Source organism: Egretta garzetta, unplaced genomic scaffold, assembly GCF_000687185.1.
Source record: "Egretta garzetta isolate BGI_Z169 unplaced genomic scaffold, ASM68718v1 scaffold259, whole genome shotgun sequence".
Taxonomy (NCBI): Eukaryota; Metazoa; Chordata; class Aves; order Pelecaniformes; family Ardeidae; genus Egretta; species Egretta garzetta.
In genome coordinates, this window is record NW_009260770.1 from 1893462 (window position 1) to 1917144 (window position 23683).

At 37.4% G+C, this 23683-nt stretch overlaps 1 protein-coding gene across 1 annotated transcript in view; it reads right to left on the reverse strand.

Annotated features, from left to right (window-relative positions):
• Positions 1-927: 927 nt before the first annotated feature.
• Positions 928-23683, reverse strand: part of CEP192 (centrosomal protein 192) — an 80241-nt gene continuing 57485 nt past the window's right edge. The window contains exons 34-44 of the mRNA XM_035901632.1: positions 22469-22641; positions 21997-22120; positions 18719-18824; positions 17082-17286; positions 14275-14354; positions 13333-13428; positions 11670-11789; positions 7734-7855; positions 6730-6853; positions 6200-6258; positions 928-1066 (exon numbers count right to left, since the gene is read on the reverse strand). Of these exons, the coding sequence (XP_035757525.1) occupies positions 928-1066; positions 6200-6258; positions 6730-6853; positions 7734-7855; positions 11670-11789; positions 13333-13428; positions 14275-14354; positions 17082-17286; positions 18719-18824; positions 21997-22120; positions 22469-22641 (1348 nt within the window). The remainder of the gene's footprint in view (positions 1067-6199; positions 6259-6729; positions 6854-7733; positions 7856-11669; positions 11790-13332; positions 13429-14274; positions 14355-17081; positions 17287-18718; positions 18825-21996; positions 22121-22468; positions 22642-23683) is intronic.

The window sequence follows — 23683 nt, forward strand, 5'->3', positions numbered from 1 at the left end:
GCTTGCTGCCGCATGAAGTTGTGGAAACAAGGTGTCAAAAGGGTTCAAGAAGGTAAATAGATAAATTGACAAACAGGTCCATAAATGGGAAAAAAGGGATAGGTGGGAATCTACCTCCCCATCCCTAATCCAATGACTGCAGATGCTGGGAAAATGCAAGTGAAGTGAACCAAAGGCAGCAGCTAGGCTAGGCTTATGTCATCTTTCAAAGCAACATCTTTTCACCACTGTGAGAGGCAGAATACCGGGTTAGATGAATTGTTCTGGAGGGCTGAAGGCAGTATTGCTCATTTACACTGTTTTCACATTGTTAGTTAAGAACAATGATTATGCCTGCCACCAAACTGCATAAAAAGTGAGGGGCCGATTGTCAGATCATCAATCCAGTCCCAGCTTTACCAGATGGAGACATGATATTAACAGATCAGCTTCTGTACTGCAGCAATCCCTCCCCCTGTCCCCCAAAGCCCGACCCCCCTCCAAAAAATACCATTGCCTAAGACCAGGCAGCTCGATTCCTTACCTACAGCAAGGAATCCTCTAACCAAAGACAGAAATCAGGTAGAATCAACTGTTAACACATAGATTTTATTTCTGTATTTACAATTCTTAAAATAAAATATATCAGTATCCAGCTATTCCTAATAAATGCAAAAATAGAAAACTTCCCTTTTCAACAAAAGTGCAGAAACATAAATTAGAACATGATAACCTTAAAACATACAATGTTATTTCTCAGTGTTTTTACTATGAAAACAGATTTGTAAAACAAGCACCATAATTCATCTTACAGAAGACTTTCCATCAAAAGCAGCATCGCAGGGCAAAACAAGTAGGACGTTAGTATGGAAATGTAGTAGCAAATCTTTGAATATTTTAAATGGCATAAACTGTTATACATGATTATAAACAGTAAAACTATTCTGACTATTTTTTTGCAATAGCTTTACCACATAGCCGAATATTAACTGAACCACATATGGTCGTCAGCACAACGAAGAGACCTTCAAATTTTCCTTCTGCCTTTGGCTTGAACTGGACTGGCACATTGATGTAATGATGGGATCTGTAAAAAGGCAATCGTGTGCATATTCATTGTTAATAAATAAGTAAATCCTACCAGATAGAGAAATTCTTGTCTAGTTTTGATTTTCACCAAAACAGTATATTGGATGTGCACTGGATCATCAAGTTTATTTTTACAGATTTGATTATCTATTATTCTTCTGAGGGACTTTCATTATACAGGTCATTCTTTCCCACTGCTAATACAAAGTACTACAATACATTATTGCTTCTAGTTTACCTAGGTAAGTTTGGTCTGCCTCTTTGCAATATTTTTGACAGTGCATAAACTATATTTAGAGCAAAATTATGACATTTCTTCCCTTCAGAAGTCACATGACAAGTACACTAAAATTTCCAATTCTTTTGGAAATTCCAACAATTTGAAGCTAGTAAAATGATTTCAATTACTTCTAATTGCCTCCACATTAAGAAATATTTTGCTGAATCCTTACAAGTCAATATACCCATCCTCAAACAGTGTTTTAAAGATCTTACATTATACCTTTTTAGGTTATATAATTCCTCCTCTATTCAGTTTGCATAAAAGCACACCAAATGTAATGAGTGGCTGTCCTAATTGCCAAAAGCCTAGAGTGAACATTTTGAAAAATATAAGCTATACAAACAACAAGCTGGAAATGCTGAGTGGCAACCTATTGGATTCCATGGCATCCAACAGAAATCTCCAGCACTAACAGACAGGTAACAGTAACAGCCACATATTGGAATAAGGAAAAGTGAACAGCATCACTTGGTAAGACAAAGAAAGAAAAGACAGCTTTGTTTTCTTTTATGGTAGCTTCAGTTTTCTCCCGAAACAGTATTTAGTATTATCCAACATCCTCTGGCATGTGCTTATTTTTCCCCTATTTTTTCTTATTTTGTTCCTACCTTTTCATACTCTGTTCTTCTACACTAATCCAACCTATCATAACCAGGCTGTGCTCTTACCCTTCTCCTACATTTGGAAATCATAATATTGGCCCTACATATAAGCGTGATACCAGCCTCATTTGTTTAGTACCATCCTTAGCACTAAAATAGTTACGCTAGGAAATGTATTTTGATTTTTTTTTTATTTTTTTTTTTAAAAAAAACAGACCCTGGTCAATCAAGTAACTTAAGAGTACATACTTTCAGAATAAAGACTGGTATGCTACTCTATTTCTTTAATTGGATTAATACAAAACTAAAGCACTGATTATGTAGTACTGAACTACAATTAACAATACAACAAAGGAGTACAGCCAGATCAGGGTTTCCTGTCTCATACGTGATTGCCAAGTTTTGTATAACAAACCAGGTATGCTCTGTCTCTTTATCCATCTATAATATATGGAATGAAGATATTTTCTCAGCTTTGTTTTAAAAAATCCATTTTATAAATTAAGAACATCAGTATGACTATTTAATCTGTAACAGATGCATTATATCAGAAAACACAAATTTTAGTAAGAATAGTCTGAAGCTGCATACAACCAGGCCACCTGAGAATTTACAAAAATAGAAGTAAATTCAGTAGAAAGTCAGGAGGGATGCACAAGTCTATATCATCATCTCCAAAATAATAAAGGTATGCTTCCTTACATATTCTAACACTTACTTAAAGAGAACAATATAACCAAACTCAAACTTGTACTATCATAAACTTAACAGTAAATCATGTATCATTTCTTTAAAGAGATGGCCACATCTGGCTGTCAAAAATTTCCAGAATACATACTATATGACCTCAGTGATACTGAGGCAGAGCACAGTTTCTTAGCACGTGACAGCTATATTACATTCCATTTGACCTCTATATTCAGATGTCCATTTGGTTGGTGCTGTACATATTATTGTTCTTCTCTAAAAGCAGAATTAGTCACGACACTTTGTTTTGTAGCAGTCAGTTGATTTCTCACAATCAGGATAAGGCTCACACTTGAATTCTTCCTAATCCAAAGGAAAGAGGCTATTTTCATTTTCTTCAACTAACAAAATGGAAAAGTTCAGACTCCAGCTACTACACAGCATAAGTATTCTTAGAAATGAAGCAACCTGGAGGATTTTTCTGAAGTACAGTAGCCAGAAATCAATCAAGAAGAATAGTGTCAGGACAACCAGAATTTCCCTGCAATTAACTGGGTTTTTTTCTTAACAAAAAATTTTACTTTACTTGAAACCTTTAACCATGCCTGCAAATCAATTAGTCTATGAATACTATATGGCCTTTAGAGGTTGTTGGATCAGTTTCAAGCAGTATTTCTGAGAAGTCAGGTATGTCTGAAGCCTACTTCATAGATAAACTAATACTGTAGTTTTCTAAACACAACAGCAACCATACGTAAGTTTAAAAGGAACAGCATGGTTAAGCTGCATCTAAGATGTAGTAACCAGATCTGTCATCAATGAATAGCGACTCCTGACACTCAGAATGGTGGCTACTGGAAACAAAAATAATTAGTCAGGCAAAAACCAGTTTTATCTTTTAGTAATATCTGAAATACATACTACCCTGTAATCAACTTATTTCAGATGGCTTCTGAAGGCAACAGAATAGAAACACCTTAATTTTCATACTTTTTTTAGGTAGGCATAACCTGGTAGTCCTTCCAGAAACAGAACTTAGCCAAAGGTTTTTTAAAAAGTCAAGCGTTTTCTAGTGTTTTATCCATATGTTTTTATCGCTTAAGAGTCATCTTGTTAAAGGTACTCTGCAGTAAAAAAAAAAAATTCTACTCTGTCAACAAATAGAACTCCTCTTCTGAATGCAAATTCAAGACAGAATTATTTCCCACCCATTCTTTGCAGGACTTACATTACTAGCTAAGTGACATCTCTGTGGTTAAAAACCAAAATATAGACTTTAAGATATTTGGTGAAGATTATTAAAATTTCTTTTTTTTGTTGTTGTTGCTACAGTTTTGTTGCAAGATACCATATTTGGGTAAAGCCCATTACCTTTTTCAACTGAGCAAAGTGCGGTAAAGGAAACAGCAGTGCTACGTATTGGTACCTGTGATCACATAACCAATTGAACAAGAACTGCTAAGCCACTATACCAACTTCTGAAGGTCAGAATCATAGAATCATAGAATGTTCTGGGTTGGAAGGGACCCCTAGAGGTCCCTGCAGTGGGCAGGGACACCTGTAACTGGATCAGGCTGCTCAGAGCCCCATCTAACCCGGTCTTGACTGTTCCCAGAGATGGGGGCTCCACCACCTCTCTGGGCAACGCATTCCAGTGTTTCACCACCCTCATTGTAAAGAATTTCTTCCTTATATCCAGTCTAAACCTACCCTGCTTCAGTTTAAAACCTGATACTAAGTACAAAAACAAATTTGTAATTCCGTCATCCAGATTTAAAACTTGATTACACAGGGCTGCTTTCAAATTTGGCCCTCAAAGTGAAGAGCATGCAACAGACCATGTTTACTACATGACACTTTTTTGGTCCAAAAATATAGGTAGGTGATACTTTGTATTTTTACACTCTTATTTACAGACTAATATTCCAAGTTCCTGCAAACAGTTTTCTTATCCAATTACTTTTGAACACTACTTTGTAAGATGTCCAGTTAACCTCATTTAGATGGAAACAGTTAACGCTGGCTTTCTTGAAACTATTCTTGATGCTGTTCTCAAATGAAAGCCATTTAAAGAAGTTCTTTTAACACTTTTAAAAAAGCATCTATCCAAGTCAAGTAATTGTTCTGCGCTTTGCTCTTCAATGGGAGAGCTTCTTCAGAGCGCTATGTTGACTTCAGGTAAATGAACTTTTAAAAAGCTAGAAAAGGCCAGTATTTACAACTGGAGAAAAAACAGCCAAAGTTACTAGAAAAAAGGTTGTCGAATGTTATTGGGAAGTGCAGTATATTCAGTTGATAACCTTTAGAAATGGTAGACTGAATTTTAAACTTGTTAACTCTACTTTGGATAAAAGCAATAAGAGTTTATCATCTCTCACAGAAAATATACCAAATAGCTTTTATGGCATTACCCAAGAATATTTTTCAAATATCCAAGTGTCTTCCAGTGAAGTTACTAATCTTTTTTTCCAGGGACAATCAAGTCATCCTGTCTTTTGTCTGCAGCTGTGCAGCCTCAGACAGATCTAGCTAGTCATCTCTATTTGGATAGATTTTTATCTTGGTCATTGCCTCCATAAAAAGCCCTTCTGTGCCGTCTGATGTGATATTTAATAAAAAGATGCCAGTTAAACCGAAACACTGGAACACATGCCTAAGTGGAGTTATAACACTTTACACTGAAAAGCGGCCTTAAGAATACCTTGAATACGTGTGGCTAACACCATCGTGTCTTTACAATAAACGCTAAGTATCATTGGCAGAAACAAAACTAGATTAGGAGGTAGAGTATATAGTTCCATTTAGGATTTTGCTCACAATTTCTTTTCTGCATATCCTTAGTTTCCCCACCTTTAAAACAGGGACCTGTTTAAACACCAAGAATGTATGCTGTATGACTGTTAATGAAATGGTTGCATTTCTGTCTTCCTGACAGTCCCACTGTTAAGCACATGAGATGCTATACTTCTTGAAGAGATGACTAATAGGACTGTCAAGTATCTGTTGTAATGAACTCTAAAGTTGACTGTGTTTATTTTGAGGGACTGTTATCACCAACTTGAAAATTCCTTTTATGCAAGTAATATGCTGAAATACTTGGTATGACCAGGCAATTCCACTGGCTGCTCAAACCTTGTATTTGCAGAGAATCTTTGATGCAGCTCTGCAGGTTTGTCAAATTAGAAGCATGATGAAGGCAATTTGCTTGGTCTGTTGTGCAGAAAATATAAATGGAAGGAATGACTTGATTGTGCACAGCATGCCAAATGGTTAAATGAAGCATTAGGCTTAGCATTAAAAGCAGCAGCACTGTTAGAAACAATTTGCAGGGTAGAAATTGGCAGATGCAGAAATAACTGTGTGGGCTCATTCTGCTTCTAACCAAGATTACAGAGTACAGCTTAGGAAAAAAAAAAAAAGCGCCTTTAACTAGACAGCCAGAATGTTGGATATTTATATCTACATTTTAGCACTGTACACAGGGAGAAGATATTTATCTTACTGAATTACTTGTTTAACTTTTTTGTTAAGAGAGAATGTTAGCATATGCATTACTCACCTTAGAGAGTATTTCGAGTGCTTGATGTAGAAAGGCTCTCTGGGACTTACAAATTTCAGCTGCAATTTAATACAAAATGCTTAAAAGCACACTATATCTAAGCCTATCATATTCAATTTATGGCATGCTTAAGATAAATCAGATCACTTACCAATACAGCTTTACACAGACCCAGGGTTTAAAAATAAAGCATGACCACATTTGTGCATAATAAGAAAAATTCACATCTCAATATTTTAATGAAATTAAAAAATAAAATAAATAAATTGGGATAATAAAAAAATCTATGCAAACAATAATATATTATTTTTTCAGTTGCAGATATATTACAAATACACTCAGTGATTCAGACAAAAGAAAAGAGAAAAATTACAGGAAAACAAAATTCTTCAAATATAATATTGATTTTTTTAAACTAACAAACCAAGACTTATACTATTGCAATCTCCTGTTGAGTTAAAAAAACAGTGCCGTTGAACTGCCGGAAGGACCTATGAAACTGTATTTAAAATAAAGTCTGTCAAACTTACCAAGTGAGTTGTAAAGGAATTATTCCGCAAGTTGACCTTTAATGTGCAGGATTCCCCAACTCTAGTTGGAGGAAAAGTGTACAGGTCTTCTGGTGCATATACCCCTCGAGTTATCTCATTTTGTCTGATTTGAAAAAAGGGATTTAAGATATTAACATAGTAAGATTTCCTACTTATATGGTCTGGATATATTATTTTCATACTTCAAGATAACAGGTGTATTTTCTGAGACTAAATCATTAAAACGAAAAGGTCCTGAAGACATCAACTCTCTCACCTTAAATTTTATAGGCAATACCTTTTAGCCAGAAAGAATAATGAAAGCATCACCATGGCATAAATATATGTACATTTACTTATACATACTTTCACAATCTGAATTTTTCCGCCATATGCTTTACTACAGAACTAGCCTCTTCTCAGAGATGCCATGTTTAACCAAAAGATTTTACTCCCCTGCCATATTCACATCACCCCATAGTAAAAGAACTGGAAATCAAGACTGAAGAACAGCAAGGTTAAGACATGCAGTACACTGGTGTTCTCAGAAGTGACTTTACAGTTCCACATTCTCCAAAAGGGGAGCATATGAAAAGTATACACAAGATGCTATTGCTGATACCAGTTTATTTACAACAGCAAATCACAGTTAGGCAACTTAGAAACCCAAATGAAGAGTTTCAGCAAGTCTGTTTTTTGCAGCTGTTTGCTCTTTAACATAGAATCATAGGATAATTCAGATCAGAAGAGACTCAGTTCTCTAGTTCAACCTCTTGCTCCAGTCAGGGTCAGCTGTGAGGTCAGACCAGGCTGCTCAGGGCTTTGTCTAGTCAGATCCCAAAAACCTTCAAGGACAGAGACTGCACAACCTCTCTGTGCAGCCTGTTCCACCACATAGCTGTCCTAATGGTAATAAAGGTTTTGTTTGTGGAGTCGGGGGTGGGGTGTTTCCCCCCTTTTACCCAGTTGCAGACTCTCTCATTTCAAGTTTTGTTCATACATACCCTGCTTTAATTGTACGTGCTTCAGTGTAAACATTAATTTCTGGTATAACTGGAAGCTCAGTTTTTGTGAGGGCACTTGCAGAAGCTTTCACAATTGAAGTTTCATTTTCTGTTTTAGTACCCTATTAGCAAAAATAGAGAAGCCTTTAAACTTTGCATTCAAAAGTATTTAAGTATTCAAGTAATTTCCCTTACCCAATCCAAGACTTTTTATTTAATCTTTCACAAACACTAGAGTCTGGATCATTGAGACAGAAGCAATTATTTAGGAGGAATACTTTAGAAGGCTTCTGTGTCTTATGAATACTTTATTTGTTACAAGCCAGTTCACAACAAACTAGCAGTGCAGGTGGAATCTCAAGAAGGCTGCTAGCAACGAAGATTTTACTAGAAGCCAAAACAAAAACCCAGTTCCTCTGCAGGTATTCTGCCCATATGCCTCAGGAACAGCACTCTGCTAAACAACTGCTCAGAAAGAAGGCAGGCGTAAGTCATCATTATAGTTTGAATTCTCACAACTGCAAAAAGCTTTGTAATAATGTTGTATTATGAACAATACATCCTTCTCAAAGAAAGGTCTCTCCAAAGAAACAGAATCTCATAATGCCTTATATGATAATTGTCACATTCAGAAACTAGGCCAAAATATTTACCGTCGTCAGGACCCCCATTCAGTGTACTCTAACACAAGGAAACCAGATCACCTTAAGGGAATACTTCACCAAATAGCCAACTTCCAATTCTACATTGTTTAACAAATCTAGCCAGATACTGTTTGGAGGCCCCTGGGTCACAGCATCTTGAATAAAGTTAAAGAACCAAAAGAACCTCCTACACTTATAAAATTATCTCAATTTTTGAAATGGTGCTGACGTTTTAGACAAGCATTTGATTCCCTTACGCAGGTAAGATTAAAAAAATATTCATCTTCAATAGAGCTGCTATGACAAACTTGTCTTTTAGACATTCATTTCTTCTATTGAAAGAACTGCTAATCAGTCTGTCAGAAATAGCAGCAGCCAAAAAAAAAAAAAATCTTAATTTTAAAGAGTATTTTTCAGTTGCAAATAACCCATGAACCACAGTAGAACCCAATATATAAAGACAAGAAAGGATTTGTACATGTATCTTGTTTCAAGAGCTTTTAATTTCCATGTAGTGAAAAATGATGGGTGTCATGCCTCAGTGTTATCATTCAAATTCTAATTTATCAATAAGGCAAGTTTACTGCATGGGAATAAGGCACATTATGGAAAACAACCAGAAGTTCCCCCAGTCTTTATAAGGGAGTCTTGAAGTACTGCATGCTTTTATCATAGCCCATACTGACTTTTTATGTTTCAAATGAAAGCAGTCCATCAACAGTGCCCAAATGGTTACATCTGAGTGCTGTTGTTCCAAAGCAACCTCAGGAGTACAGAAATTTGTTTAGCTTTAAAATTGGAATTATTCTGCTTACAGAGTTTAAAAAGATTTTTCCTCGTCTCACTTCTGGGATACCCAAAGAAGATGAAGCTTTGTACTGCTGATAATAACAACCAAATCAGGACCCTCAGCAGTACATTTTGTGTTAAGAAGTTCAGCTCAGTTTGCTGCAAATGATACATTTAAAAGTTACATGGTTAGACAGCTGAAGTGCATAAACCATGTAAATTAAAAAAAAATGGTATGCACTTAACATTTGTAGTAACAGCAGGGATTCTTTATGCAGTCCTCAACATTATACGTGCTAAAGGAGCAATCAGAACTTAGGTGCTGCCTCAGCCTTCTGGCAGGCTCTTGCTAGTTCCCCATTTCACCCAGATGGGTCCAATAATTAGACTGAAATACCAATCCAAGACTTCTGTGCACAATGGTGATACTCATTTGTAGCTCAGTGATCTTAGAACAATACCTGATAGCAGCCTAACAAATGCTTCTCAGGAAAAGAAAAAAACTAAGCCTGAATAGCCAGTACTGAGAGGTTGGGGCTGCAAAGCACATGTAGAATCCCTCCTTTCTTTGTCTCTGGGATCAGTTTTGGAGACATGATCTTCTGAGCTCCTGACTATGGTTTCCAGTAGTGGGGACTGCAAACGCATGCAGAGCATAATCAAAATGACAGTTAATTGGTTTTTCAGGAAAAAAATGAAAGTGGAAAGCGCCACTGATTTTCCTAACTTCACCTTGTTCTTTTAGTTCTTTCCTGAGCTCTCCCAAATTTTTCCTTTCTTTTGAAGTGGTACTATAAATAAATACAACTCAATCACTCTGAATGACAGTCAGTCAGTCTTCCCACTTCATTCTGTCAAAAGTCACATTAACCACAGCCATAGCCCTCTCCGCCTCGGCAAACCCAGCAGGATCCAAGTCCCTTTCAAAGTTGTAGTAACACAGTCTGAACTCTTGATCACTGGGACATAATAGATCATAACTGACTTGTCTTTTCGACTAAAAGTAGATCTGATTAAAAAGCCGCAACAATGTAAGCAAAGGTTCTATGTTGACCCCGCTTCCAAACAGATGTATAGTTCCTTACCTACCTGATAAACAAGTATTTCCCTATCAGCTTTTTTAAAATGATCATGACACATTTCACATATTTTCTACAAATTTTTTCCTGTATGCACAAAGAGATGCTAGAAAGATCTAATTGTTAACAGCTTTGAAAAAAAATCAAGAGGAACAAATCTGACACGGTCGTTCAAAAACATTAATGTCAAGTTGTGCCGCTCAAAGATTTACACAACTCTGACAACTAGTCACGTTTTAAGAATAGAATTCTTCAAAACTCTAGATTTCTGATAAAGAATTCATTTTCTCTCAATTTCAACCAGCTTTAAAGAGACAAATGACATAGATGTTCTCCTCATTTTAAGGAAAATTATCTTCAAAGGATTAGATGAAAGCTGAATAAACCCTCCTAAACCAAACATTACACAGGTCTCATTCTTCATGCCAAAATTATAAGTAATTTAACATACACTTTTTTAACAAGTCCCCTTTTCAACACAATTAACTACTGAGAAGAACAAGGACCCTACAAAATAAAAGGTAAGGTGCCCTGGCAAGAAGGGTAAAAAAAGATTCTCACTACAGAAACAGGCTTGGTACTCTAAAGAAAGATACCAAATCTTATCTGGGCTTCTTAGAAAAATCAAGTCGAACTCCCGAGAGGGGACAGCAAAGCATATATAGCAATCACAATACCGAATATACAAACCTCTTCACATTCAGCTCAATTAATCATCAGAATTAATTCTTCCTAATAGTAATAGATTCTCTGTCCTATGCAGACTTCTCTTGTGTGGATGGTGAGGTAGGGATTAAAAGCAAGGTAAGGAGAGAGAGCACAGAAGATCAGTTCTAACACCCAAACCCCTCCTTCCAAGCCTCACCATTAAAGTTAGAGCTGAGGAAGAACAGAGCTAAGGAGAGCTCAAACCTAACTGCTCCCACATACAAATCTCAAAAATCACCTCCAACTATGTTGTTACTCTGATAAAATACTCAGATTCTATCAGAGACACAACTATATTTCCAATACAGATATTTGAAAATTCCAATATTGCATTAAGTTACAAATTATAGCAAAGGTCAGTTACTTTGCTATTTATTTGCAAAAATAAAACAAATCTACTTAGTGACTGATACAAACAAATATGCATCTACAGAAACAATTCCCACAAAAGGCAAGTTTGTCTCTATTCTCTCTAAGCAAAATAAAATTTTACATCTTAAATGGCAAAAGATTATCATTATCACATAAGCAAGATGAAAAAGGTATTTCTGTAACATAAGAAAACCAGTACAGTTTAGTCCAATAAAAATATCAGCAGGGTTTGGGTTTTTTTCCAGAATACACCAGTGCATATCAGAAAGAGTACTGTATAGTAAAATTAAGATCTTATAAAAAATTTGTGCTCAGAACAGCGTTTTTAGCCTTTATATACTCACAGCTCCAGAAAGCTGAAATCTTAATTTGTGTTTCCAACTTGGTTTTTCAACAGGGTGACACTCAAGGTCCCAGAACTGGGAGTAATCCCCTTTATCTCTAGGTAAAAAGATTACAGCAACCTACCAAAACAAGAGAAAAATTTTGCAGAAGCTTATTAAAATAATCTATACATCTTCATAATTTTACCTACACAAAGTTACAGTTAAGCCAGCAAAAAACTTACACACTACAGAACATACATTCCACACACAGATGATCTTGCAAAAACCAATACAGCTCATCCTCCTTTGCCCACAGGAGAGAAAGTTCTGATGAAAAAGGTTGTGCAAGCAATCTTGAACAAAATTTGAGTTCAGCTAATCTGCTTTAAGCAAAGTCAGCATGTGCTTCCACAACTATTTCTATTAGTAAAATGGAGAAGGGGACTAGGAGGGGAAATACAGGCAGCTGAAAAACAGCAATACCTTCCTTCATCTGTCAGCTAAGCTGTGAACAACTGTACTCCTCCAGCTCCAAGTCTGGAAGCACACTGTGCCACAGTTACTAGAAGGCCTGAAATTTAAACCAACTTGTAGACTATGCATTTGATCATCCTTAAGGGTCACCTATGTAACAAAAGTTTGTTTCTGTATAGTGCGGTACCAGGTTAATTCAAGACTAAGTTTGCATTGTTTTCAGAGTTGAGGTTCTGGGAAGAAAGAGAAGGGGAGCAGCAGATTAGAATAAATCACTACAACAAATATTATCATACCCACTGCAAAAAACAGCAAATCACAGTAGCACTGTACCTTATCAGCTCCAGCCAACAGCCTGACATGCCAATAATGTAAATGTTATTCAAATAGGCCTGAACTAGGATCGCTAAGGCAAAGACAATTGTTTAAATTAAAATAATGTTTTTCAATATTATGAAATAACTATGAAACTGGACAGGAGTAAGTTTTTTATGTCTTGTAAATAGATTACAAATAGTATCATCATAGAAATAATGTAGTTAAGGAATGTCCTAATAATCCATAATGATTAAAACAATAGGTGTTCACGAACATGTACAGATAGAATTGAAGTAGCATCGAGGGAGAAGGTGAGGGACAAAAACCCCATGGAAACCCATTGAGTATGTCCTTGGATGTGCTTTATATTTGTGGTTATGAAACCCTCTACTGGCCAGACGATAAAATTGCAAGTCAAATTAAATCAACTTTAGGAACCGACAACTGTTCTTCAACAAGTATTACAGGACTGCTTCTAAGGAAGGGAAACCGGTTCTCACACCAGTTTCATTAGAATCCAGTATTATTTGTGATTTTCTTGTGGATTTTTACAAAACATTTAAAAACAGTTTTCTGTTCTAGAATAATTTATCTTAAAAAAAAACCACCAAAACAAAACACAAAACCACCACCATGTTAAAGCTAAACTACAGATTGCATGAATTCTTAGAATCAACTCAGTTGACACTATAACAGCTGTGGCAAGTAGATACTGACTACCTGATACGCTCAGAATCCAATTTTGAAAGGCCAAAATTTTGTCATTACCAGATAAAGTATGACCAGCTTCAAAAATTCGACTGTTATTTCAGAGAATTTCTCATGTAAGATCCTATTTTACAACTGAGATAAACTAATATGCTTGAAATATTTATAAATGTTAGTTTACCTTCTCTTCTCCATGAGCTTCAAGTGTACCAGAAACACGGGAACATCTGAAAGCGGAGTAAGTAACCCTATAAACACAACCAGTTCCATCCACATCCTGCAAATAAAATTATGAGTCAGATTCAGAAGGAGAAGAAAAAAAACCAACCAACCAAACCCACACAGTACACCCACCCACACACCACCCTTGCAAAGGACTGAAGAAAATACACCCAATCAAGCTGCTTTCAAGTGAACAAATAATATTGACTCCCTAAAAGTCACCATGACTACCAACTTCCAGTTTAGAGGTAGTACACTGGCTGGAACATGGCATACTCAGTCTTCTGGGCTACAGCTAAGAATGCTACATAAGCATTTTTCATCATTTCATGACAACAGACCATAATAATTCTAGCATAAAATCAAAGTGACCATCATAGCATTTCAGACTATCAAAAAAAGAGGGAAGCATTTATAAATATCAATGGTACAGCTACAATAATTGAACAGGCGACAGCAGTATAATTCAAATATCTTTGACCTAACTTAAATTACCTACAGAGACCATGTACAGCGTAGTTCCAGCAGCACAAGTCTCAAAACAAGGCAAGTCTAGCATCCTGGAGCCAAAAGGGACACAAATCTTTCACATATGCTTGACTACTTAACACTATCTGGACAAGGATACTGGATGAGCACAAGCAAACTCTATGAGCCAGTAAGTGAATGAGAAATTGTCCCTCAGAGCACTGATTCACAGTCAAGGAGCGCATTAAAGATGGAAAAAAAGGAGTAAAACATTTTCCCAATATGGACAGATGCAGAAAGGAACTTTGTAACTGAATTCATGCTCAAATATATATTCTTCCTTAAGAGGATGGAGAGAGCAAGAGCAGCAACAAGAGACAAGGAAAACACCCAAGAGATTTGCATAAAACTACCAATGCAAGCATTCACTCACTTTAACATAGGGTGGTGCAAAAGATGACAAATGCCACTTCACGTTTTCATCTCCTTTATTCTCCATTTCCAGGTAACTCTCTAGAAGAGAAATATCAGACTAATACATTAAGTGTCTTTTGTTCAAGTGTCTTTAGTGGAAAGAGTTTACGCATAAACTATGTTTCAAGACACACAGAAGTTTAATGCTCAGTTCCTATGATGAGTCCAAAGGCAGACTCAAACAAAGCACAATGTCATAAAATTCTTGAAAGCTTATACAAAAGAAATTTGGAAGTAAAGTCTTCTAGTGAAGAATCATGTTGAAGATGCTTACAAGAAGCAATGCGAGACCTAAATCTCACCCTCAATAGCCCTAAATCAGGAATAGATAGTCCTCTAAAAGAACCTGACACACATCAAAAAATTTTATGTGAATGTATTATCGGTAGTAAGAAGTTAGCCTCTTATAAATCCAGAATATGACAAATAGCAGAGAGATCTGTCACCTCCAACAGTCTCCGTTCATTGCATTCAGATTTTTGGCAGGTATCTTCACATACCAGTACACAAAAAAATACCAAAAAACCCCACAAGATAACCAGCTGCCTCCCAAGATATTATCTGACTGTTCAGAGAAAACAGACATCATTCAAGTTTAAGATCAATCAAATAAAGTTGCATCAAATAAAATCTGTTCTCATCCTAGTACAGATTTGTTACTCAGCATACATATATATATATGTATATGAAGCCTTGATAAAAAGCTTATACTTGACCTGCAAAAAGGAGAACAACTACTGACATTATCAGAAAATCCCAATTTTGACAGTATCAGTAAGCATATTTCACACTTTGAAATGTGCCTCTTGCCAAGAATCAACAGGACATTTGTAAGATCATCTCTAGAGTAGCACTTCAGGAAGTTTAGCTACATATGGCTTAGACAGGCATGCTCTTGGCTGGGTAAAAAACTGGCTGGATGGCCAAGCCCAGAGAGTTGTGGTCAATGGAGTTAAATGCAGTTGGCAGCCGGTCACAAGTGGTGTTCCCCAGGGACCAGTTTTGGGGCCAGTTCTATCTAGTATCTTTATCAATGATCCGAATGAGGGGATTGAGTGCACCCTCAATAAGTTTGCAGATGACACCAAATTGGGTGGGAGTGTTGATCTGCTCAAGGGGAGGAGGGCTCTGCAGAGGGACCTGGACAGGCTGGATCGATGGGCCAAGGCCAACTGTATGAGGTTCAACAAGGCCAAGTGCTGGGTCCTGCACTTGGGACCCCATGCAGCGCTACAGGCCTGGGGCAGAGTGGGTGGAGAGCTGCCTGGCGGAAAAGGACCTGAGGGTACTGGTTGACAGCTGGCTGAATAGGAGCCAGCAGTGTGCCCGGGTGGCCAAGGCCAATGGCATCCTGGCTTGTATCAGGGATAGTGTGGCCATCAGGAGCAGTGATTGTGCCCCTGTACGCCGCACTGGTGAGGCTTCACCTCAAATACTGTGTTCAGTTTTGGGCCCCTCACTTCAGGAAAGGTGTTGCATTGCCAGAGTATGTCCAGAGGAGAGCCACAAAGCTGGTGAGGGGTCTGGAGCACAAATTTTATGAGCAGCTGAGGGAATTGGGGTTGTTTAACCTGGAGAAAAGGAGGCTGAAGGGAGACCTTATCGCCCTCTACAACTACCTGAAAGGAGGCTGTAGTGAGGTGAGTGTTGGTCTCTTCTCCCTGGTAACAGACAATAGGATGAGGGGAAATGGCCTGAAGTTGCACCAGGGCAGGTTTAGGTTGGACATTAAGAAAAATTTTTTCACTGAAAGGGTCGTCAAGCCTTGGAAGGGGCTGCCCCGGGGAGGGGTTGGGGCCCCCTCCCTGGAGGGATTTAAAAGACATCTAGAGGAGATGCTTAGGGACATGGTTTAGTGGGAATGGCAGTGTTAGGTTAATGGTCGGACTTCATGGTCTTGAAGGTCTTTTTCCAACCTAAATGATTGTATGATATATATTATATGGGACATTTATAAAGATAGGAAAGGAGTATTGTATTATACTCCTCTTTCACAGGTGTAGTGAAAAAACCCAAATATAATTAATAAATTAAGCCCTGAAAGTTCTAAAGTCTATTAAATAAAAATGTAGTTGTCAGCGAATCATTAAAAAAAAATCCTCATTATCTAGGAAAAGAAAGCTAAGCACTACCAAAAATTCTGGTATCTAGATAACAGAATGACAGTTTCTTACAGTAATTTGGAGAATTACAAGCATTACTGGAATTAAAAGTACAGACTGAGGATTATCCATTATCAACAATGTCCTTGTCAACCATTAAGTACAAGACAAGGATCGCCAGACTCATAGCTGACATTCCTATTGTCTTAAGGAAGAACATTTATTTCTCTGCTACATGCAGACAGATTTATCTCACACCATAGGGACACATATACAGATGAGGAGAATGAGCCTACTACAAAAGTGCATTGATCCAAAAGAGCTTCAACAAAACACAGTAACCTCATAGTGCGCTCCTTGCCCAGGCACAGTATGGTTGCATTCATCATAGTTGCTTAAAAAATTGGCAACTTACCTGTCTGTATGCAAACCTATCTCTGGGAAAAAGTATGGCTACAGTGCATAAGAAGAAAAAAATGAAAAAAAAAAAGAAAAAAAAAATTCTGAAAAGAGTTCCATCACAAGGAGTACCATTTCAAACTAAAATCAGAAGAGAGGAACTGATCAATCACACTTAAACTAAAAGAACAAAGTCAAGGCATTCAAGTTCCCAAATACACTATATGGTAAATAAAACCTCCAAACACTAAGTAAGCAATATTACCTGAGCTGTGGCCAGGTCTTGTTCTAGGAAAAACAACGGTTCTGTTCTTTATTTCCATTTTTGTCAGAGGGAGCACTGAGAGGGGCTTTGCCACATGAACAGTAGGACTTTCAGACTGTGGAGTACATGTATCACGTCTTCTAGATGGAAAGTCTGCTCCGGACACACTCTGTGCGACCGCCTCTTGAATTTGCACTTTAATAAACTTTTGCACAATTTGGAGAAAAAGGAAGATTTAAATAGTGAACACTGATATATTAACAAGTCAAACTATTTAGCTGTATTTCCTTGAGCTGTAAGAGCTAGTGCTGTTCAGCTTTACCTTCCATCAAAGAAAGAGTCTCATGTTAAATCACCAGGTCCTCTCTAACTTCAGTTCACACAGTTTAAAGATTTTAGGACAAGTCTAATTTAAGAGAACAGGGAAATTTACTGAAACTTTGCTATCTAGAAAATTTAATTCAATAGGAATAATAACTTAAACTAGTTACATTTAATTGACAACTCTTAAAATATTCTCTGCTTGCAGAGACCAGGAAGAGGGCTACCTCACAGAATGAGCTTCGAGTTCACTTCTGCTACATAATTAGCACTTCTAAAAACTTCAGTTAATGCTAGTAAAATCTTGGCATACTATTTGCTTAATTGGATAGGTAGCAAAGAAATGGCAAAAGCATTATCAACAACCAGATCTCTTACAATTTGATTGGTTTTGCTACATTCTCTACTTTTGTCCTAGTAGGTTTTTTTCTCTTAAATCCTTTTCTCATATTGTACAGCGTAACATAGTTAAATATGTGTACAGTATTCATCTTCTCAACTTGCTCTTTTCAAGAACTTCCCTATTTGTTTCGGGCTTTTTTTAAGGCAGTTTCCAATTCTGTATCATACCTCACCTTCCTCCATCAAGAAGGAAAGTAGATATGCCATTTCATCCTTTAACTGTCTTTTATTTCTCTTTCCATGCATTGTTACCATTAACCCAAAATACATACTGGCTGTAAAAATAAAATTTAAAAAAAGTGTCTATTTCTGTGGGGGAGATTACCAAAGTCTTTCTGCTTCTACACTGATGAAAAAAGAAACTGTTGACTTCATAAATTATATTTACATGCCTTAATTTAATCAGGGAAAAATCTTGGGTTAAAATACATGAAGAGCAAGAACCTGTTCTAGACATTCTTTTTCACAGACTTTTCAGCCAAAAGGTTAAGTTTAGCTTAAGGGAGCTCAAAAGGAGCTACAGTGACTTGTCCAATAACCTCCTTTAACTTTTTTATTTTAAATATTGTATAGACTACTTTTATATATGTACATGTAAGTACATATATTTAGCATTTTACAGAATGATGCACAAGCCAGTGGTGGGTATACAGATGCAATGTTGTTGGCAATTCAGTTAAGTGTTCACATCACAGTATTTCATCAGAGATGAATGAACTAAGAGTCTCAATTTACAAAACAGCACCTTAACTACATTTATTCTTTTTTTTTTTAAAGAGAACTTTAAAAATTAGAGAGAATAATAGAAGTTGACAGAACCACTGTCTCATACTTAAAAAGTTTTAGCAACGTTACTAGACCTTATCCAGCAAAGTAAAATAAACAGTTGCGATCTCACCTCTCAAGCCACATACCTTTTGTCCCTTATCACAATGGATATAGATAAGGCCGCTCCAAGGAATTAATGAAGGTTTTGTGGCAAGTGATGGATTGGGACTCACCAGAATAAGTGTACTGCTCCTAATAAAAGAAAAAGATATCAGCATGATCCTCATATTAGAATGAGGATCTACAACAGATCTCACTAGCCCCCCTGAAAAAAAGATGCACTTTTAAGATAGCAGGTAAGCGAAGATGATCTAGAGATAGTTAAATATAAGGTATCCAGATAACAAATATATTATCAAATATATTAGCTTTAGTAGTCAAAAGCTTAACACTAACACACTTAAACTTGTCATTGATGGTTGTGTAAGAGGTTACAGAGAAAAAGTAAATCTTACCTATTGTTAACCTATACAACTGGCCAGGCCATGTAAAGCAGACCTATAACTATGTTTCAGAAAAATAAGCTTCAATACTAGTCAACAAGGGAATTGTACTGTTCAAACAAAGTAAACTGCACAAATTGCATTTCAAGAATCTTTTAAACTAATTCTACTTTTAGAGAAGCAGCAGCTTGCTTTCCTTCCTCCTGTGCACAACTGATCTGGGGAAAACGAGAAGTCTTTCAATGTTACCAATGCTTTTTTTATAGTTATTTACAGTAGAGGACACTGAAGTCAATTCTCTTGAAGCAGGTATGGCATCACACAGTAATTTGACCATTGAGAACATAAAGTCTGATTTACAATGTTCCATACTCTATACTAGAGACATTTAAATAAAGGAGGGGAGAAAGTAAGCACTGAAGTATTTAAAAAATGAGCACAAAATCACTGAAGTAAAGGTAACTGGTTGTATGTTAGCAAAAGCACTCGAGTTACACCTGAAGAATTAAGTTAATATGTCATTAGCACAGCACTTAGCATTTGAAAAGTTTAGTGTAAGAACAAGATCAGTCCCCACAGGAAAGTCAGTTCCATAATCATTGTAGAGATGGTCATATTATGACAAACTTCAAGTAACAGATATTAATGGCCTTAAAATATTAAATCAGGATACTGATATTTCCTTAAAGAATTGGGGGGTTGTTTTGAATCTCTGCAATTTTCAGAATCTTTTCACTTATGGTTCTCCCTCTCACGTACAAGCTGCATTCATGAGAATATGATTTACCAAGTACACACACTGTCTGTCATCACAAACCATTACACTGTCTTTCCTCCTAATAGCTTGCCTTTGACATTTACTGTCAACTTCTCATGCAAATCCAACTTGCATGGGGTCAGAAACCACATGTCTCTCAAGATAACCATGCTCAACATAAAGACACTACCCTCTCAGTACTTTCATTGCCATGGAAAGGTGCAGAGCCTAGGGAAAAAACACTTTCCAAAGGCGGCTCTTGCAGCCTTTGGAGATTCCAACAGCCCCTGCTCCAAAAGTGCAACTCCTTTCACAGCACTTATCTGCTTACAGCACTTAACTCCTGACACTGAGGCACAGCAACATGCCAGAGGCTAGTTTCAGTTCACCTCCACACGAAAAATCTCTATGAATGCTACCAAATTCAGTAGAGACTCAGGACTTTACTATTCCACATTCAGGCAGGTTAGAGGTTGCCTTTAGCTCATTCTATGGAAGGTGTTTAGTCAAGGTGAATCAGGGGGTAGTCTGCTTGCCTCTAGCATGGCAGAGACAGTGTTTGATCTCAGGACCTTCTTTCACCACCACTGAGAAACCAGACTTTCTCCTTTCCTGGCTTAAATCAGCTCAAGAATTCTGTTGACTCAAGCCATCGCAGTGCACAGTATAAAAGATTCTGGCTGGCTCCAGCCCTGACAGGATGACTGCTTTTGGCACTGCAGGGAGATGGTCATGAAAAGTAGAAAACCAGGCAAGTGCAGCTTTCTGAGCTTAAGTCAGCTGTTCCTACAGGTCTGTTTCCTACTTGCAGGCCTCTGTTCTTGGTCCAGACTACTTACTTGGACCCAACATACGAGGTTGCAGCTCATTCTTTTCCAGTGAAGGGAACACGTTTTAAAATTACGCAGTGCAAGAAAATTGCTTGCAGAAGGCCTTCAATTCCCTTTTTTTAAGAAATCATTCCACAGACAGTCCTGAGTCTAGGGTATGAGATGCTCAAGACGTCCTTACTTTCACAGCTAATGGAAAGTTGTTCACTGCTCTCTTTTTGAAACCATTGTTCTTGGCACTGACTGAATCTGCAAGGAGTGGCAGATAACCTAGCACTTCCAGATAATCCTCTTTATTTTGTTCTCACTAGTGATGAAAGATCCCCAGCAGAATATCCAAGAATTTACATCTACATGAATATGGAATTAAGTGTTTAAATGTATCACATCTTGCATAGTGATACAGGACTGAAAAGAAAATATCTGTTTGGACAAATATCCACAAAAGTTAAAGCAACTACTTAAATAAAATGCAGAAAGAAAACCCTATTTTTTGTGGAACATGAGACTTTTTTTTTTTTTAAGGTGAGAACAGTTTAATAACAGGGTCTTAAAAGCCTTTCTGAACTGACCTTAAATCTCATAATTTTAGAAACAAGATGTGGTCAGAACTTTCAAGCATTTCATTGTGAAAGACTTTGGAGACATCCGTGAAAAGTCTCATACACACATGCAGTTATATTATGACTACTGTTCCAAAATACTGCTAATTAAGACACAGGTGATCTGACACTGGCTTGTCATTCTTTTTCTACCTACAGATATTAGAAGCAAAAGGTTGAATAGCAAAACCCAGTTTTGACAGAATACAAAAAAACCCACAAGCAAGTTCTGATGAATATCAGCACATGCGCAAGAGAAAACACTAAGTGCTCAGAAGAGAAGCATTCTTTAAGAACTGTTATTTTTTGTTTTGTTTGGCTGGAGTGCGGAGAGAGAAGTCCTTCCCATTTTTAAACATGCAAGTAATTTCTGAAGAAAAAACTACTGTGAAAGAAGATTTTTAAAGCTTCAGCTTTGTTGGCCATTCAGCTCCTAGAAAAGTATGCAATAATAATAGTATTGCCAGGCACAGGAAATTCCTGGCCTCCAGTTAAACTCTGTAGGTGACAGAAGAACATTCCCTCTATACAGAGCTATAAAAGAATAAGGTCCTAAAATGTAAAAGCTAGATTTGTATGTTAGCTGACAAAAAGCTATTTCAGTTAGTTCCAGGGTATAGTATAAACAAACGAAAATAAATTCCTAAATAAACTAAATTCCTAAGCTAACTAAATTCCTCAAAAACCTCACCACACTTTCACATGTAAAGGAACTTATTAAAAGAAACTTACTCTGGTTCAATAACTCCATGTTGTGGGGTTATAGTAAGGCAGTGAGCTGGCCATGAAAGCTCAAATGCCAACATCCTATTAGAATTGTTGACAATTTGTACATGTCCAGTATCCGCTGTTCCACCTGTAATATAAAACAAAAAAAGCTATAAAAAGCTAACACGCACAAAAATTCAAAGAAGTGCCCAAGATTCAGAGATGCACCAATTAAAAAAAAGCATTTTCTGCCCTATTTTTACCTTCACAATGCTTTAAAATCTTCATAGGCATGCAGTGCATATTATATATGTATACACACAGAGCACACTAACCAAAACCATTCAAACCAATTTTTCTGTTTAGATGTAAAGCTACTTCAACAAAATTATTGGCCAAGCCACACTTACTAATACAAAATGATTACAAACATAGTATGCAGTACAGTTATTTTAATATTAGAATGGTTATTTTATTAACTTCAAAAAATACTTACTAATAGAAGGAGGTGTCAAAATCAAGTACTCAGGTTTAACAGCCCAAGTCTGTTGAGCGTCTGACTTATTCTGAACCAGATCATCAGTTTTTACAGGTAATGGAGGACCCTGAGGCCCTTTAACAGGAAGAACATCCAAAGTCGCATTGATATGTCTGACCAAGTTCTCAAATCTGCAAATAAGATTGCATTAAGCAAAAGTAGTAATAACTTAAGTAATTATAATAGCCTATTCTCAGTTTTTCTCAAAATTTCATACTGTAATACAGTGTTGTTTACATGGGTCTTCAATTTAATTTAATTCAATTCTCCATTATTAAGAAAAAAAATAATTCAGCAGCTATATCATGACACAGCTTTTTCACAGAATTTTAGAAGTGGAAGGTACCATTTAGAATCACAGAATGGCAAGGGTTGGAAGGGACCTCGGGAGATCATCTAGTCCAACCCCCCTGCTAAAGCAGGTTCTCCTAGAGCATGTTACACAGGACTTCATCCAGGCAGGCTTTGAATATCTCCAGAGAAGGAGACTCCACAGCCCCCCTGGGCAGCCTGTTCCAGTGCTCCGTCACCCTCAGAGTAAAGAAGTTTTTCCTCATATTCAACTGAAACCTCTTAGGTTTCAGTTTGTACCCATTGCCCCTTGTCCTGTCGCTGGACACCACTGCAAAGAGTCTGGCTCTGTCCGCATGACTTCCACCCTTAAGATATTTGTGTGTATTGATGAGGTCCCCTCTCAGTCTTCTCTCTTCTTCAGGCTGAACAAGCCCAACTCTCTCAGCTTTTCCTCGTAAGGGAGATGCTCCAGTCCCTTTATCATCCTAGTTGCCCTCCTCTGGACTCTTTCTAGGAGTTCCTCATCTTTCTTGAACTGGGGAGCCCAGAGCTGGACACAGTACTGCAGGTGGGGTCTCACCAGGGCAGAGTAGAGGGGGAGGAGAACCTCCCTCGACCTGCTGGCCACACTCCTCTTAATGCACCCCAGGATACCATTGGCCTTCTTGGCAACAAGGGCACACTGCTGGCTCATGGTGAGCTTGTCATCCACCAGGACTGCCAGGTCCCTCTCGGCAGAGCTGCTTTCCAGCAGGTCAGCCCCCAGCCTGTACTGGTGCATGGGGTTCGACCTCCCCAGGTGCAGCACTCAGCACTTGCCCTTATTGAATTTCATCAGGTTCCTCTCCACCCAACTCTCCAGCTTGTCCAGGTCCTGCT